The 14,539-nt window shown below is 48.1% G+C and overlaps 1 protein-coding gene and 1 non-coding gene across 2 annotated transcripts in view; both read right to left on the minus strand.

Moving 5' to 3' along the window:
• Positions 1-14,539, minus strand: part of LOC117089164 (E1A-binding protein p400-like) — a 127,930-nt gene that overhangs the window by 29,077 nt on the left and 84,314 nt on the right. Inside the window, 5 exon segments of the mRNA XM_033220068.1 lie at positions 4,905-5,048; positions 5,209-5,320; positions 11,251-11,447; positions 13,219-13,388; positions 13,474-13,676. Coding sequence (XP_033075959.1) covers positions 4,905-5,048; positions 5,209-5,320; positions 11,251-11,447; positions 13,219-13,388; positions 13,474-13,676 — 826 coding nt within the window.
• Positions 12,051-12,186, minus strand: LOC117091241. Its single transcript, XR_004440349.1, has one exon. It is a non-coding gene; the product is annotated as a small nucleolar RNA SNORA49 (small nucleolar RNA).

The following is a 14,539-nucleotide window of genomic DNA, read 5'->3' on the forward strand; positions in this document are numbered from 1 at the left end:
TGGGCACTGACGCAGGCAAAGCGTGCACCCAGGGCCAGAGAAGCTCCGAGAACAAGAAAGGCCCAGGAGGCTCCATCTCAGACCTGATGCACACCACTGCCCTCAGGTGACAGACACAGCAGGACAGAGGCTTCTGTCCAGGAAACAGACAGCAGACGGACAGCCCAACGTTATGGCAGCAGGAGCAAGTCCACCACGAAATGTAGCATTGATGCCTATAAACATACAAGACAGCTTTATCACAGTGCAAGACACGCAAGTTAGAATGAGGAGACGCCACTGTTCAGCTGCAGAAACTGCTAGGAACACACGTCTGATAGTTACCTGCAGATGTGGGCAAAAGACGTCTGACATGGAGGTATGGTTTTTAGTTAGAAAATACAAATTAAAAACTGATACAATCTGTTTCCAGGGCAATCTGGTAAAACCTGCAAAGTTATATAACACCACTTCGACACTATACACAGAACTTATTGCCAGATAGCTGGTGCACCTAAGTAGCAGACATCAAACAACGCAACATGTAGAAGAAAAGAGAGGAGGATGCACAGCGACCTTCAGGTGGGCAGAGAATCTCCTCAGCAGAGCACAAAAAGCGCCCACTATAAGACAGCAGACGTGGGCCCTGGATGGTGTCAGAACTCGAACTTCTGCTCATCAATATATAGCGTTTAGAAAGGCAAACCACAGAATGGGAAAGATATGTCACGTGTACCAAACAAAGGCCTTTTATCTGGGATACATAAAGAACTCCAACAAGTCATTAAGAAACAGAGACAAATGGCCGGGCGTGGTGGCTCACGCCTGTAATCACAGCACTTTGGGAGGTCAAGGCAGGTGGATCACCAGAGGTTCAAGACCAGTCTTGCCAACATGGAGAAACCCCATCTCTACTAAAAATATAAAAATTAGCCAGGCGTGGTGCATGCACCTGTAATCCCAGCTACTTGGGAGGCTGAGCTGGAGAATCACTTCAACCTGGGAGGCAGAGGTTGCAGCGAGCCAAGATCATACCACTGCACTGCAGCCTGGATGATGAGTGGGACTCCGTTTTAAAAAAAAAAAAAGAAAAGAAAAAACCCAATAAAAAAATTGGGAAAAGCCTTGGCATTTCTTTAAAAAGTATTCAAACTCCCAGTAAATATATGAAAAGGCACTCAAACTCATCAACCAACAGCAAAACTACAAATTAAACCACAATAAGACTATCCCACGTTCCGCCCTGCAGCTACAGTGACAGGACCAGCAATTTTGCCTCCACACCACCACCCACAACAACCCCATGGCGGGAGCATCCCCGGCGCAGCCACAGCATCTCCTGAAGTCAAACGTATGCAGCCTGAATTGCATATGCGTGCTTACCAAAGACAAGGATAGAAACATCCACAGGAGCACAATTCAAATTAACCACTCCATCACATCCACGAGCCGCAGATCTGATCAACTGTGGTATATTCAGACAGAACTCTACACAGCAATGAGAATGAGTTACCGACCGCCGCGCACAACAAGAAGGCAGACCCGAAGGAACAGCGCCCCATGTATAGAAAGTGCAGAAGCAGGGAATGCTGTCAGAATTCACAAGAGGCAGCACCGATGGGGGACCGGCCTTCTGAGGAGCCAGCCGCATCCTCCTCCTCCACCAGATGCTAGCTACCAGGTGCTTCTACTGACGGAACATTTCTCCACCTGCAATCTTTGTGATGCGTACACTTGCTGTAAGTTTTTGTATGTCAACAAGGACTTTTCTTAAAACCATTTTTCAGGCACAAATCCTCTGATGAGCGTTGCCAATGATAGAAGAATCCTACAGCCACAGCCCCGTGCAGCAGGTACGAGCACATCACGCTAACGTGGATCCGTCTCCGCTGGCAAAAGGTCAAGGCTAACCTACCTCTCTGTTCCCAGGGGCTGGTCAAGCCAGTGAGGAGCAGCCACCCTCCTCACACACCCACTGCAGGGAGTCCTGCTGGCTCTACCCTCCAAAGACCCCCCTGCTGCCCTGGCAGGTCCCCCAGCTTTCCTCACCAGCCTTGCTCACCAGCGTTACTGCTCTGAGACTCTTAACTGGGCCCCAGGACCCCCTTGCCTTGCCACAACCAAGTCTCAACAAAGGAGTCAGAGCGACTCTCTTAGGTCATGCCAGACCCTGCACCACAGCTTGACTCAAACCCTTCCAAGGGCTCCCTGCAGTCAGGCCCCAAATGGTCACACCCTCCCCACCCCTTCAGCCACACTGACCTGTCTACTGTGGTGACCACAACATTCTCCCCTGGACTCAGCATTTCACAACTTCTCGTGCGAATAAATTACATGCTTTACTCACTAGGTTTGGTTTCTGCCTCTCTCCTTACCAGAATATAAGCTTCATGAAAGGTGAAATTCTTGTCTTTTCTTCGATCCTGTATCCCCACTGCTTAGAACAGTGCCTGACACACAGTAAAACAATCAACAAGTATGTTTCCAAAGAATCTATGTGTTGACATACTATGCTGCTGGGAAACAACAGAGCCAGTATGGAAAATCCCGGACTTCCGATGGACACTTGGGTGGATTCCGTGTCCTGGCTGCTGGGATGGTGCTGCGATGAACACGAGGGTGCAGACACCTCTTCTACGCACTAATTTCAACTCTTGGATAGACACCCAGCAATGGGATTGCTGGATCCTGTGGGAGCTCTATTTCTACATTTTTGAGGAAGCTCCCTGCCATCTCCCATGGTGGCCGTGCCAATGATGTTCCCAGGAACAGAGTGCAACAGGTCCCTTTCCTCCATGTCCTCACCAACACTCGCTATCTTTTGCGTTTTGATGACAGTCATCCTAACAGGTGCCAGTTGGTACCTCATGTGGTTTTTATTTGATTTTCCTGATGATTAGTGATGCTGGACATTATTTCGTCTACACATCGGCCACTTACATGTTTTCCTTTGAGACACACAGAGTCAGGTCCTGTGCATATTTTGTCTTTGAGACAGGGTCACTCTGTCACCCAGGTTGGAGTGTAGTGGCACGATCACAGCTCACAGTAGCCTTAATCTCCTGGGCTTAAGAGATCCTCCCGCCTCAGCCACCCCAGTAGCTGGGACTACAGGTGCTCACCACCACACTCATAGTTTTTAAAATTCTTCTTGTAGAGATGGGGTCCCACTATAATGCCCATGCCAGTCTTGAACTTCTGGCCTCAAGCCCTCCTCTAGCCTCAGCTTCCCAAAGTGCTGGGATTACAAGCCTGAGCCACCACACCTGGCCCCAGCTATGCTTTTGTGTTGTTTTTCTTTTTCAACTTCATGCATGTATTAACTCCTTAAAACAGAATGAGGTTGATCCATACCTCCCGACAGGTAACAATCTGTAAGGTATTTCTGTGTAAAGGAAATGACACACAGACAATCTCTAGAAGAAATGTGAGAAACGGGGTGGTGGTGGGGTGGGGAGCAGGGCAGGAGACTGGCTTTTCATTATAAATTCTCAAAGGTTTGGGTCATAGGTGGATCCCTCAGGAATAGACATGCTCTGGGGTTGGGGGGAATGGGTCTCGCCCTGTTTGTCCTGTGAGGGTCAGTCTATTAAAGGGAGCCTGCTGTCTGCCTCTCGCTCCCTCTCTTGCTGCGTGGCCTGCACATGCAGCTCCCCCTCCCCTTCTGCCACCATGGAAGCCGTCTGAGGCCCTCACCAGACAGATGCTCAACCCTGAACTCTGCTGCCATCAGAATCATGAATGAAATAAACCCCTTTTTAAAATAAATCACCCAGTCTCAGGTATTCCTTTACAGCAACACAAACGGACTAAGACAGTCATACCCCAAGTATTTCTTACTTATTTAGTAACTGAGTAATGTTTAGAAATGGAAGAGGAGACAGCATCAGAGTTGGTGAGAACAGGCTGAGTACAGGCAAGGAGGGGGCTGACACCATGAGGCTGGGAGGCTCAATCTCGCGTGTCGAGGGACAGGTGCTGAGAGGCTGTGCAGTGTGCCCAGTCTGGTCTTTAACGCTTTCACAGAAAAGAAAAACATAGAGAAAAGCCCATGCAGTCATGCACTGTAGTCAAACAGGGCAGGAAAAAAGATGCACAAGGATACCAAATCCTTCCAAGGTAAGAGGCATAGAAACGGGGGCCCCAGAACAAGCTCTGGAGGAGTGGCAGGGCCACATGAAGGAGGAGAGGACTCAGAGAACGAAGGCAGCTAAAAGCCTCCATCTCCAGGACGTGAGGCTGTAGGGCTTTGGCGGGCAGCCATGGGGACGGGGAGGGAACAGCGGCCCCGTGACAGGTATGTGATATGTCCACACAGCAGCACTCTCAAAAGGGGAAAAAATCAAAGGACGCAAACATGCCCTCTATCTTCTAGTACCCACGCCAAAACAGTAAAATACTGACATAACCCGACAGCCAAAATATCATCACTTCAACAGGCAGTCAACATTCAAAAGTACCAACGTGATCATCTGTGTTCTTTCTTACACTCAGTCTTCACAATCAACCGGCACCTTACACTTAGCACCTGAGTGCAGGCTAGTGGCTGCTCTGCTCAGGGAGAAGCCAACACAGCCAGCTGGAGGGGAGCAGGGGCAGTGCTGGTAGAGCCTCCAGAGGAGGCAGGAGTAGATTTCCATGAGGGGAAGGAGCTGAGACTGTGGGAAATGCGGATGAAGACAGCAGCAACTGCTTCAGTGACAGGCCTGTGGTCCGACCTTCGCCCCATTTCCCTCACTTGTATCTGCAGCTCAAAATCCCCAGGACGGAAAGAAAGGAGTGGGGAGGCTCCAAAAGCAGGGATGGGAAGAGGGCTTCAGGCCAGGGAAGAGTGGGGACTGAGCACTCAGAGCCCCAGGGGAGGGTGCAGGTGTTCTGATGGCTCCCACCATGCAACTCTCCAGCCAGATTCAGTGTATTCTCACCTCTATGAAAGGTCTTGCAATTTTGGGTGCAATGGTTTCCGTGACAGAAGGTTCCTGAGAAAGCACCACAAACTCCTCAGCTTTGACCGGGAAGCCAGCATCATCCATGGGAGAATAAACCTCAAACAGCTCCTGGATGGTTCGCTGAACACAGAGACGTGTGTTACTCCCCAGTACAAGGTCCAAGTGTGCATCTGACCTGAGCTGGAGACCTAAGCCCCTCGCTAGTGTACACTAACACCAGGCGATTCCATGCACCACACAGCGGGCCTCACCTCAAGGCCTCTCATCGAATAAGGAGTACCTGAGTTAAGAATGCCATGGAGTAGTCATTTCCCTGAGCAGCCACTTCTCGGATCAAATCTTTAGTTCCATTTTTCAACAATTTCTCTTCAATGGAATTGCCACTCACAAGCCTGCAAACGAAAGATATAAGATGCTAAGTCGGTCACCTGGAAATGCAGTGACAACAGGCTGGCCACAGTATGCAGATGGTGATCAGCGAGTCCACGTCCCTCGTCCAGGTCTACCCCTATTTGGAACACGCCTTCGTGGGGCCCCAAAGGCCACCGTCAGCCAGACCCTCCAATCTTAGCTCTCCAGCCTCCCAGACAGCTGATAGGAGGCCCCTCCAGAAGACTCTTCGCTGTCCCACCTCATCCTTCTACACGTCATCCCGTTTTTCTCCCACCAGTCTCAACCTGGAAATGTCCCACCCGGTCCTTCCAGGTGTACCTCCAGCATCTATCTTCTCTGAAACTTCACTGAGCCCAACAGGCAGAACTGATAATTTCACAGACTTGCTTGTTAACCCTCATGAGACATCTCATTCTCACGTAATTATGGACATTTTCATCTTTTTAACCCCTGTACACTACCAGACCCACAATAGGTGTTCAATTAAGACTATGATTTGTAGATGTGACCCCACTGGACAGACGGACCCCCAGTGCAGGGACACATGGCTTTCCTTAAGATTGTATCACTGGGGACACAGAACAAACCACGCAGTCTATTGCCTTCCCATGAGGCTCATCTGCCTGTAAAATGCTAAATGCTAACCCCCCAAAATGCTCACATTAAACAATTTTAACAGCATGGTTTTCACAGAGATGAAAACAAATTTTTCTTCAGAAAATTCCAAATTAAAAGGATCCTAAATACTAAAGAAAAACAATCACAGGGAACAGAACGGAAAATGAAGACATGAACCCAGATACAAACAAAGAAACTAAATACGTAATAAAGGGAAATAGCAACATGAAAGACGGATGGACAACTTCATCAACAGCAAACCACCACCTAGGACGACTTTCATGGCCTTTAAATGAAAATCTACTCTTTCTTGATTATATTACTACATGCTCATCGTAAATTATTTGATTACATTAAAAGTATAAAAAACAAAACAAAACAAAAAATCACCTGGATTCCAATCACCCTGAGAACCATTAAAAAAGGTAGGAATGGCATTTCCACCCACCTTAGTTCACAAGAAGGTGCCGCTGCCTGTGTGTGACGGTGTGCACTTCCACGGGCACACTTTTCCTAACAGGTGTACTTCATAGCTGCTTCAGGGAGGGTGGCCTGCCTCTCCTGCCCTCTACCGCAGCAGCCACGTCAGTGTGAACCTGGGTGGGTGCGTGCTTCCACGACATTCCGTGTGAACCTGGATGCGAGCTTCCACGAAGTTCCGTTTCAACCTGGGTGCGAGCTTCCACGAAGTTCCGTTTCAACCTGGGTGCGAGCTTCCACGATGTTCCGTTTCAACCTGGGTGCGAGCTTCCACGAAGTTCCATGTGAACCTGGGTGCGAGCTTCCACGATGTTCCGTGTGAACCTGGGTGTGTCCCTTCATGACCTTCCGTGTGAACCTGGGTGTGTCCTTCCACGACGTTCCGTGTGAACCTGGTTGTGTCCCTCCACGACGTTCCGAGTGAACCTGGGTGTGTCGTTCCACGATGCTCTGTGTGAACCTGGGTATGTCCTTCCATGATGTTCCGTGTACTGTCACCTCACGCACAACCGTGTGGGGAAAATGTCTGCCTCATTTCCTAGTTCTCTGCATTATGCTATCCTCGCTAAGCAGTGTATTACAGAAATCCCTCGACATGAGCTCATTTTCCACCTGGCTGCTCAATATGGTGGATGGCTGTGCCCCAGTGACTGCTTTGTGTCATGTGACAAAGCTGCGACACACATCCTTAGATAGCAATCCCATGTCCCCATCAACATGAGGACGTCCCCTTTTCTAGTGCCAGGCTGAGCAGGCTCGTTCCCTTAGGGTCTCACCTGTCCGGGGCATGAGAAGAGAGATCTCATCGTGCATTAAACTGGTCCTTCCTTCTCCAGACCAGTGAGCTGGAGCGGCCTCTCATACTTTTTGGCCAATTGGGATGGACTGTTCATATTCACAGGCCCTTCCTTTTTAAAAGTAAGGGGGGAGGGGTCTTTATATATCTTCTCGATTTTTAAGAGCTATTTAACCCTTTACTTACACTGAGAATGGCAAATCATCTCCCTGCTCTATCACCCGCCTGCCCACTGCACTCACCGTACATGTACAACACTCAGCTTCCTGTCATCTCCCCACTCATCACCTGCCTGCCCACTGGGCTCACCGTATCTGTACAACGCTCGGCTTCCTGTCTCACTGCAGCCGTGTGCCTGTCTCCCCTGACTTCGGGGTCTGTGTGGGTCAGGCGGTCCCTTCCAGCTCACGGCCACAGGCACCGTCTCTTCAAGAGTGTTCTAATACTGCCGCTCCACTGAAAACATTCAAGTCCTTCATCCCTCTGGACTCCGCTCTGGTCAGGCGTGGGAGCAGCACTCCAAGCCCGTCCTCTTTTTTTTTTTTAATTATACTTTAAGTTCTAGGGTACATGTGCATGACGTTTATATCATGTATAACTCCCCAATGCAATCCCTCCCTCCTCCCCCCTCCCCATGATAGGCCCCAGTGTGTGATGTTCCCCTTCCCGAGTCCAAGTGATCTCATTGTTCAGTTCCCACCTATGAGTGAGAACATGCGGTGTTTGGTTTTCTCTTCTTGTGATAGTTTGCTAAGAATGATGGTTTCCAGCTGCATCCATGTCCCTACAAAGGACGCAAACTCATCCTTTTTGATGGCTGCATAGTATTCCATGGTGTATATGTGCCACATTTTCTTAATCCAGTCTGTCACAGATGGACATTTGGGTTGATTCCAAGTCTTTGCTATTGTGAATAGTGCCGCAATAAACATACGTGTGCATGTGTCTTTGTAGTAGAGTAATTTATAATCCTTTGGGTATATACCCAGTAGTGGGATGGCTGGGTCATATGGTACATCTAGTTCTAGATCCTTGAGGAATCGCCATACTGTTTTCCATAATGGTTGAACTAGTTTACAATCCCACCAACAGTGTAAAAGTGTTCCTATTTCTCCACATCCTCTCCAACACCTGTTGTTTCCTGACTTCTTAATGATTGCCATTCTAACTGGTGTGAGTTGGTATCTCATTGTGGTTTTGATTTGCATTTCTCTGATGGCGAGTGATGATGAGCATTTTTTCATGTGTCTGTTGGCTGTATGGATGTCTTCTTTTGAGAAATGTCTGTTCATATCCTTTCCCCACTTTTTGATGGGGTTGTTTGTTTTTTTCTTGTATATTTGTTTGAGTTCTTTGTAGATTCTGGATATTAGCCCTTTGTCAGATGAGTAGGTTGCAAAAATTTTCTCCCATTCTGTAGGTTGCCTGTTCACTCTGATGGTAGTTTCTTTAGCTGTGCAAAAGCTCTTTAGTTTAATTAGATCCCATGTGTCAATTTTTCAAGCCCGTCCTCTTACTCATGGAGCGCAAGGTGTGCAGCACATTCATGACAGAAAGGCCCTCCAGTTACTGTGAGAGCCAACCACTGTTAACATGCAAAATCCCCATGGATGCCAGGCTATCTGCCCTGACACCAACAGCACCCTTATGCGGTTTGGGGGTCCCCATGGCTCACAGTGAGGCACACTCCCACCCGCAACACTGAGCATCATGATGGCGGCCTTCATCAGGATGTCCGCACCGCAAGCACACTGGCACCACCTTACCCAGCCATGTGTGTGCACACATACAATCTTCACACCCATGAGAAGCGTTTTCACAAAAATAATATTAAATTTTGGTATTACTTTGGAGAAACTTCACAAGTTCATGAACGAAGTCTACCCACTCAAGAACAAAGTGTGTCTTCACACTTGGCACAGCTCATCCTGCATCTTTCAAGGCCACCTCATGCCACACTTCAGATGCCCTGTTCCTGCACCGCTAAGGCCATGCCTGAGATTTTATTGCTACTGAGAATAAAACACTTTTCCAATTTCTAGCTAGTAATTGCTAAAGGGCCAACAATGCAGAATGGATTCCACACTAAGCCCTTATCCATTCAACATAAACCATGCACCAAACTTATATTCATCACCATGGAAACGTATGTATAATGTACTGTTAAAAAAAAAAAGTTTACAAAATAAGACATAGTGTGAGCCTTCTTAAAGAATCAGAGACATGTCTGGAAAGATGTGCAGCTAAATATTAATAATTGCTGCCTCTATAGGATCCCTGTTTTTCTTTACAGGCTTTCCTTTTTTTCCTCGAGGAACAAGTAAAGCATTTATAGCAAGAAAAATAATAATCAAACAATTTAAATACAGCATTTGAATTACTATGACACCAACTGTCTTGTTAAAAAACAAATGGTGGGCTGGGTGCAGTGACTCACGCCTGTAATCCCAGCACTTTAGGAGGCTGAGGTGGGCTGACTGCTTGAGTCCAGGAGTTTGGGACCAGCCTGGGCAACATAGTGAAACCCTGTCTCTACAAAAAATACAAACATTAGCCAGGCATGGTGCTGTACACCTGTAGCCCCAGCCACCTGGGAGGCTGAGCTGGGAGGATCACTTGAGCCTAGATGATAGAGGCAGCAGTGAGCCAAGATCACGCCACTGCACTCCAGCCTAGGCAACAGACCCTGTCTCCAAAAAAAAAAAAAGAGGTTAAAGCACACTTGGGGTTGTAGTTGCAGGGTCAGCTACTACCTAGGAGACCTCATGCAGGGACCATACTTGTCTAGTCTCAGGTTCCCTACTGGGAATTGACACATCACTATGAAAGGCGAGCCTAGGCTGCACTCGGTACACAACCACGCAAAAAATAAGCAAAAGAAGTAAATATCCTATTACACTGTAACAGCAAGCACTTAGAAATTTAAAAATAGAGAGTAATCTTTCTCCATGTCTCCCAATTGTGTTTTGACAGTTCCAGTTTTTATCTTTAAAGCTAATAATAGGCTGGGTGCGGTGGCTCATGCCTATATCCCAGCACTTTGGGAGGCCAAGGCAGGCGATCACCTGAGGTTGGGAGTTCCAAGATCAGCCTGCCCAACATGGTGAAAACCCGTTTCTACAAAAAATACAAAAACTAGCAGGGCATGATGGCGCACACCTGTAACCCCAGCTACTCGGGGGGCTGAGGCAGAAGAATCACTTGAACCCAGGAGGCAGAGGTTACAGTGAGCCGAGACGGCGCCACCGCACTCCAGCCTGACTAACAAGAGCGAAACTCCATCTCAAAAAAAAAAAAAAAAAAAAAGATAGTAACAGATTTTGGCTGGGCGCAGTGGCTCATGCCTGTAATCCCAGTACTTTGGGCGGCCGAGGCAGGCGGATCACAAGGTCAGGAGTTCGAGACCAGCCTGGCCAATATGGTGAAACCCCATATCTACTAAAAATACAAAAATTAGCCAGTCGTAGTGGCGCACGCCTGTAGTCCCAGCTATTCAGGAGGCTGAGGGAGAAGAATCGCTTGTACCTGGGAGGCAGAGGTTGCGGTGAGCCAAGATCGTGCCACTGCACTGCCGCCTGAGTGACAGAGTAAGAATCCGTCTCAAAGAAAAAATCTATTTTAATTCTCTTTTTCTTCTTTTCACAAGTGTTGACCATTCTTTCAATAGCCATTTTACTAACAGATAACTTTTAGTTCATAGTAAGTAAAACAACCCAAAATCTAAATCATACTTTTAAGACTGAGGTACTCCGGAAGAGGCACCACATGTAAAAACTGAGTACGGCAAGATGATTCGTGTGAGCAGCATCACTAACTTACAATTTCAAGCAAATGTTGAGTATAAATAAAAGGAATAGATAAAACAGCAGAAACATAAATTTGTCTGAAGGAAAACGAAACCTAGTTTAAAATTAGGTATCATGTATTGTCTTTAGTTTTTCCTTTTGTTTCTGCATTAGTGCTTCTTGCACCAATACCTCCTGCAAAGCTTCTCACTGACTCCATTCCCACACGGCCGTCCCCGCAGGCCCTCACCTGTATATGTGGATGTCTTTGCATCTCCCGATCCTATCGCACCACTCCTGAGCTTTGGCATCCATCACTGGATTCAGGTCATTGTCATAAAACACGACGGTGTCTGCCTCTACAAGGTTTATACCTGTGGTACGGCTGTGAGTGGAGAGAATGGCACAAAAAATCCGCCTGTCTCTGTTGAAACTCCTCATCAGTTCCTAAGATGAAACAAAACACTGGAGTTAGTATTCTTGGAAAATGGTGGGAAACCTTTGACACATTTCACCATTTATCAATTAGAAATTATCCCATAGCAGGCCAGGTGTGCTGGCTCACGCCTGTAATCCCAGCACTTTGGGAGGCCGAGGCGCGCAGATCACAAGGTCACGAGATAGACGCTATCCTGGTTAACATGGTGAAACCCCATCTCTACTAAAAATACAAAAAATTAGCTGGGCGAGGTGGCGGACGCCTGTACTCCCAGCTACTTGGAGGCTGAGGCAGGAGAATGGGGTGAACCCAGGAGGCGGAGCTTGCAGTGAGCCGAGATCGCGCCACTGCACTCCAGCCTGGGCGACAGAGCAAGACTCTGTCTCAAAAAAAAAAAAAAGAAAAAGTATCGCATAGCAAAACGGCTTGGATTGTATTCCATTCAACACAAGGCTCACGTTCAAGCAACACCAAGGTCCCCGCACTACATTATGGCTCTTCCGTGCAGCCACCATCATCTTACACTCACCCATCTCCAACACCCTCATACCCACGGTTTAAATAACACCAGCCATGAGTGACAAGAAAAAGTTAGATTCCACCTTGCATTTACTGTCAGCTCAACTTGTAGGCCCCAAAAGAAAACAGCGTCTTACTGGGGAGGGATATGTGCTTTCTCATCTATCCTCAGGCAATGCCAGGGCACTTTACAGGCAACAAAAAGCCCCTGGAGTAAGGCTGAGGAAGCAGGAAAAACAAAACCGTGAAGGACATTCCTCTAACCTCACTGAGGACCATGAAAGGAGATGACTTGAATACTTCTCTTCCGTAATTATTTCTGTGCCGGAAACGAAGCCTAACCACTGAACAACGCTCTTCCTTCGAAGCATTCTGCCTGTAATTTGTCACGCTATTACCAAGAAAACCTGTTACATCACCTTTTGCTCTATTTGTTCTAGGCCTCTTCAGCGTGTGCATGAGCATGTGTATGAGATAAAGCAGGTCGTGTGGCTTACAGGGCAGCATCTGGGGCACGCTGGGCCATGCTACTAAAGCTGGCTCTGAAATGCTGCTGATAAGGGCCCAGCGCACCACATGGAATGCTGGGCACGGTTTCTGCTCATGAAGCTGCCGGGGCCCAGGGCCCAGGGACAACCCCTTATGCACTCACTCTTCTGCTGAACACTGACTTTGTTCCCAGCTGTGGATTACCACCAACGTTTCAACGACGACTCTGCAGACAGATCTCACGTGGTGTGTTTGCTGCTATGTAAGTAAAGGGTTCTAAATACATCACCACTAAGGTTCAAATCCATACTGCCAGGCTGCCTTCTAGAACTATACGAGTTTATGACTCCACGGCAGGCTATGAGAGTGTCTGACTCACTGTGCCTGATAAATCAAAACAGCCTTGGCAAATCTAGTAAGTAAACAACGGGCATATTATCTTAACTTGTATTTCCTTTAATTCTAAATTGGTTGGAACTGTTTTCATATTTTTACCCCGTAGTTACCTCTTGAAGTACACCAGTATTGTCTTAATGATGACTGCAGGTCACCAGTGTTTATTCTGAGACATCAAGACTGCATTTACCTAACAACATGGCTTTCAATAAAAAATATCAAAGGATGGATTGAGACTTAAGGAAGTTCAAAGGCTCATTAAGTCCTTCCCCTTTCACTTAGAAGGGCCATGAGACCACTGAATTTACACAGCACTCAGGCCTTAAACACCGGTGACTGACCCATCAGGGACAAGGTAAGCAATGTCCTTCTCACCTGCCGTTGCTCACTGCTGGCATTTTCATCGATTCGTACATAGGTGAGGTAATGGAAGTTCAAGAACATCTCTAAAATGTCCAACATCAGAATCATCTGTGATAAAATCAGCACCCGACGTCCTTCAGATTTCAACTTCTGAAGCAAGATAGCTAAAGCTTCCAACTTTCCTGGGAAACGAATCAAATCAAGAGTGTCTCATCATCCAGGGCCAGCCCAGCTCACACACGGGCCACACCACCAACTGCCCCATACCTGAATCGAACTGCACCAGCCTCAGCTCGGGGAACTGCAGCAGGCGCGGAGCCGTGGTCTGCCGCAGCTGCTGGAAGTAAGGTGCAGCGTGCTCTCTCAGGCCCTCCCTGAAGATCCTCATTCTGTGGCTGTACAAGGGTGGCGGCCGTGGCACCCGTAGGGACGGGGGTGCTGCCACCACCGGAGGAATCACAAAGGCAACCCTGGCGAGCAGAAAGCATGTTTTATCACCACCAGGAGCCACACACCTTCACCCAGCAAGGGGGCTCCCAAAAGATGAGGCAGAGACCTCCGGCAGTCCAAGTCCCAGGAAACAGCAGGGCTCAACCCAGTCACATGGGGACGTGGCTGTTGGCACACGGGCAGGGGCCCAACGAGGCAGATCCTAACCAGTCCTGCCCAACAACCACCACCTTAGGGACTAATTCAGACAGTCCAGGGCTGATCGATCAATGGGGATGGATTCCCCAGGCTGCAGGCACTAGTTCAGAGATGAGCCATTCGCTTTCCAGTGTGTCCTCAGCTGGAAAGTTTGGGACAAAGGTGTACTGTCTCGTGGATCCAAGAACTGTTATAGACTGTGCCACCAGGACGGGGGCCAGACTCAGGGTGAAGGAATCTTTAGGACAATGACAATATAGCAAAGATCACACAGCCAACCTGAGGCCCACCTTGCAACCTGGGGGGTCACCTGCACCAGAAGGCCCTTGCTATGGACATCAGCTATGACTCACTCCCAACTCTACACAAACTGAATGAATGGTCGAATGTTCAGTGAGGGAGGAGTACACAAAGACAAACCAGCACTCGAAAGAAAAACTCCAGGAGCACAAGGTCACTGACTTAGCCACTCCCGGACCAGGAGAAGCCAGAGCTGGCTTGTTCGGCCTTGGAGGAGCACTCCCAGTTCTCTTTTTTCCATTAATTCTGTTTCCTGATCTGAAAGCACTGAAATAGGTAGATCCTGAAAACTGAGCTGAGCCAAGGCACAGGAAGAAGCCTTTCTTCTACAGCCTTTTTTCTACAGGTTTCCCTTTGTAGACAGGATACAACTATGAGAAATACA

This window comes from Trachypithecus francoisi, unplaced genomic scaffold (genome assembly GCF_009764315.1).
Source record: "Trachypithecus francoisi isolate TF-2019V2 unplaced genomic scaffold, Tfra_2.0 Lachesis_group11, whole genome shotgun sequence".
Taxonomy (NCBI): domain Eukaryota; kingdom Metazoa; phylum Chordata; class Mammalia; order Primates; family Cercopithecidae; genus Trachypithecus; species Trachypithecus francoisi.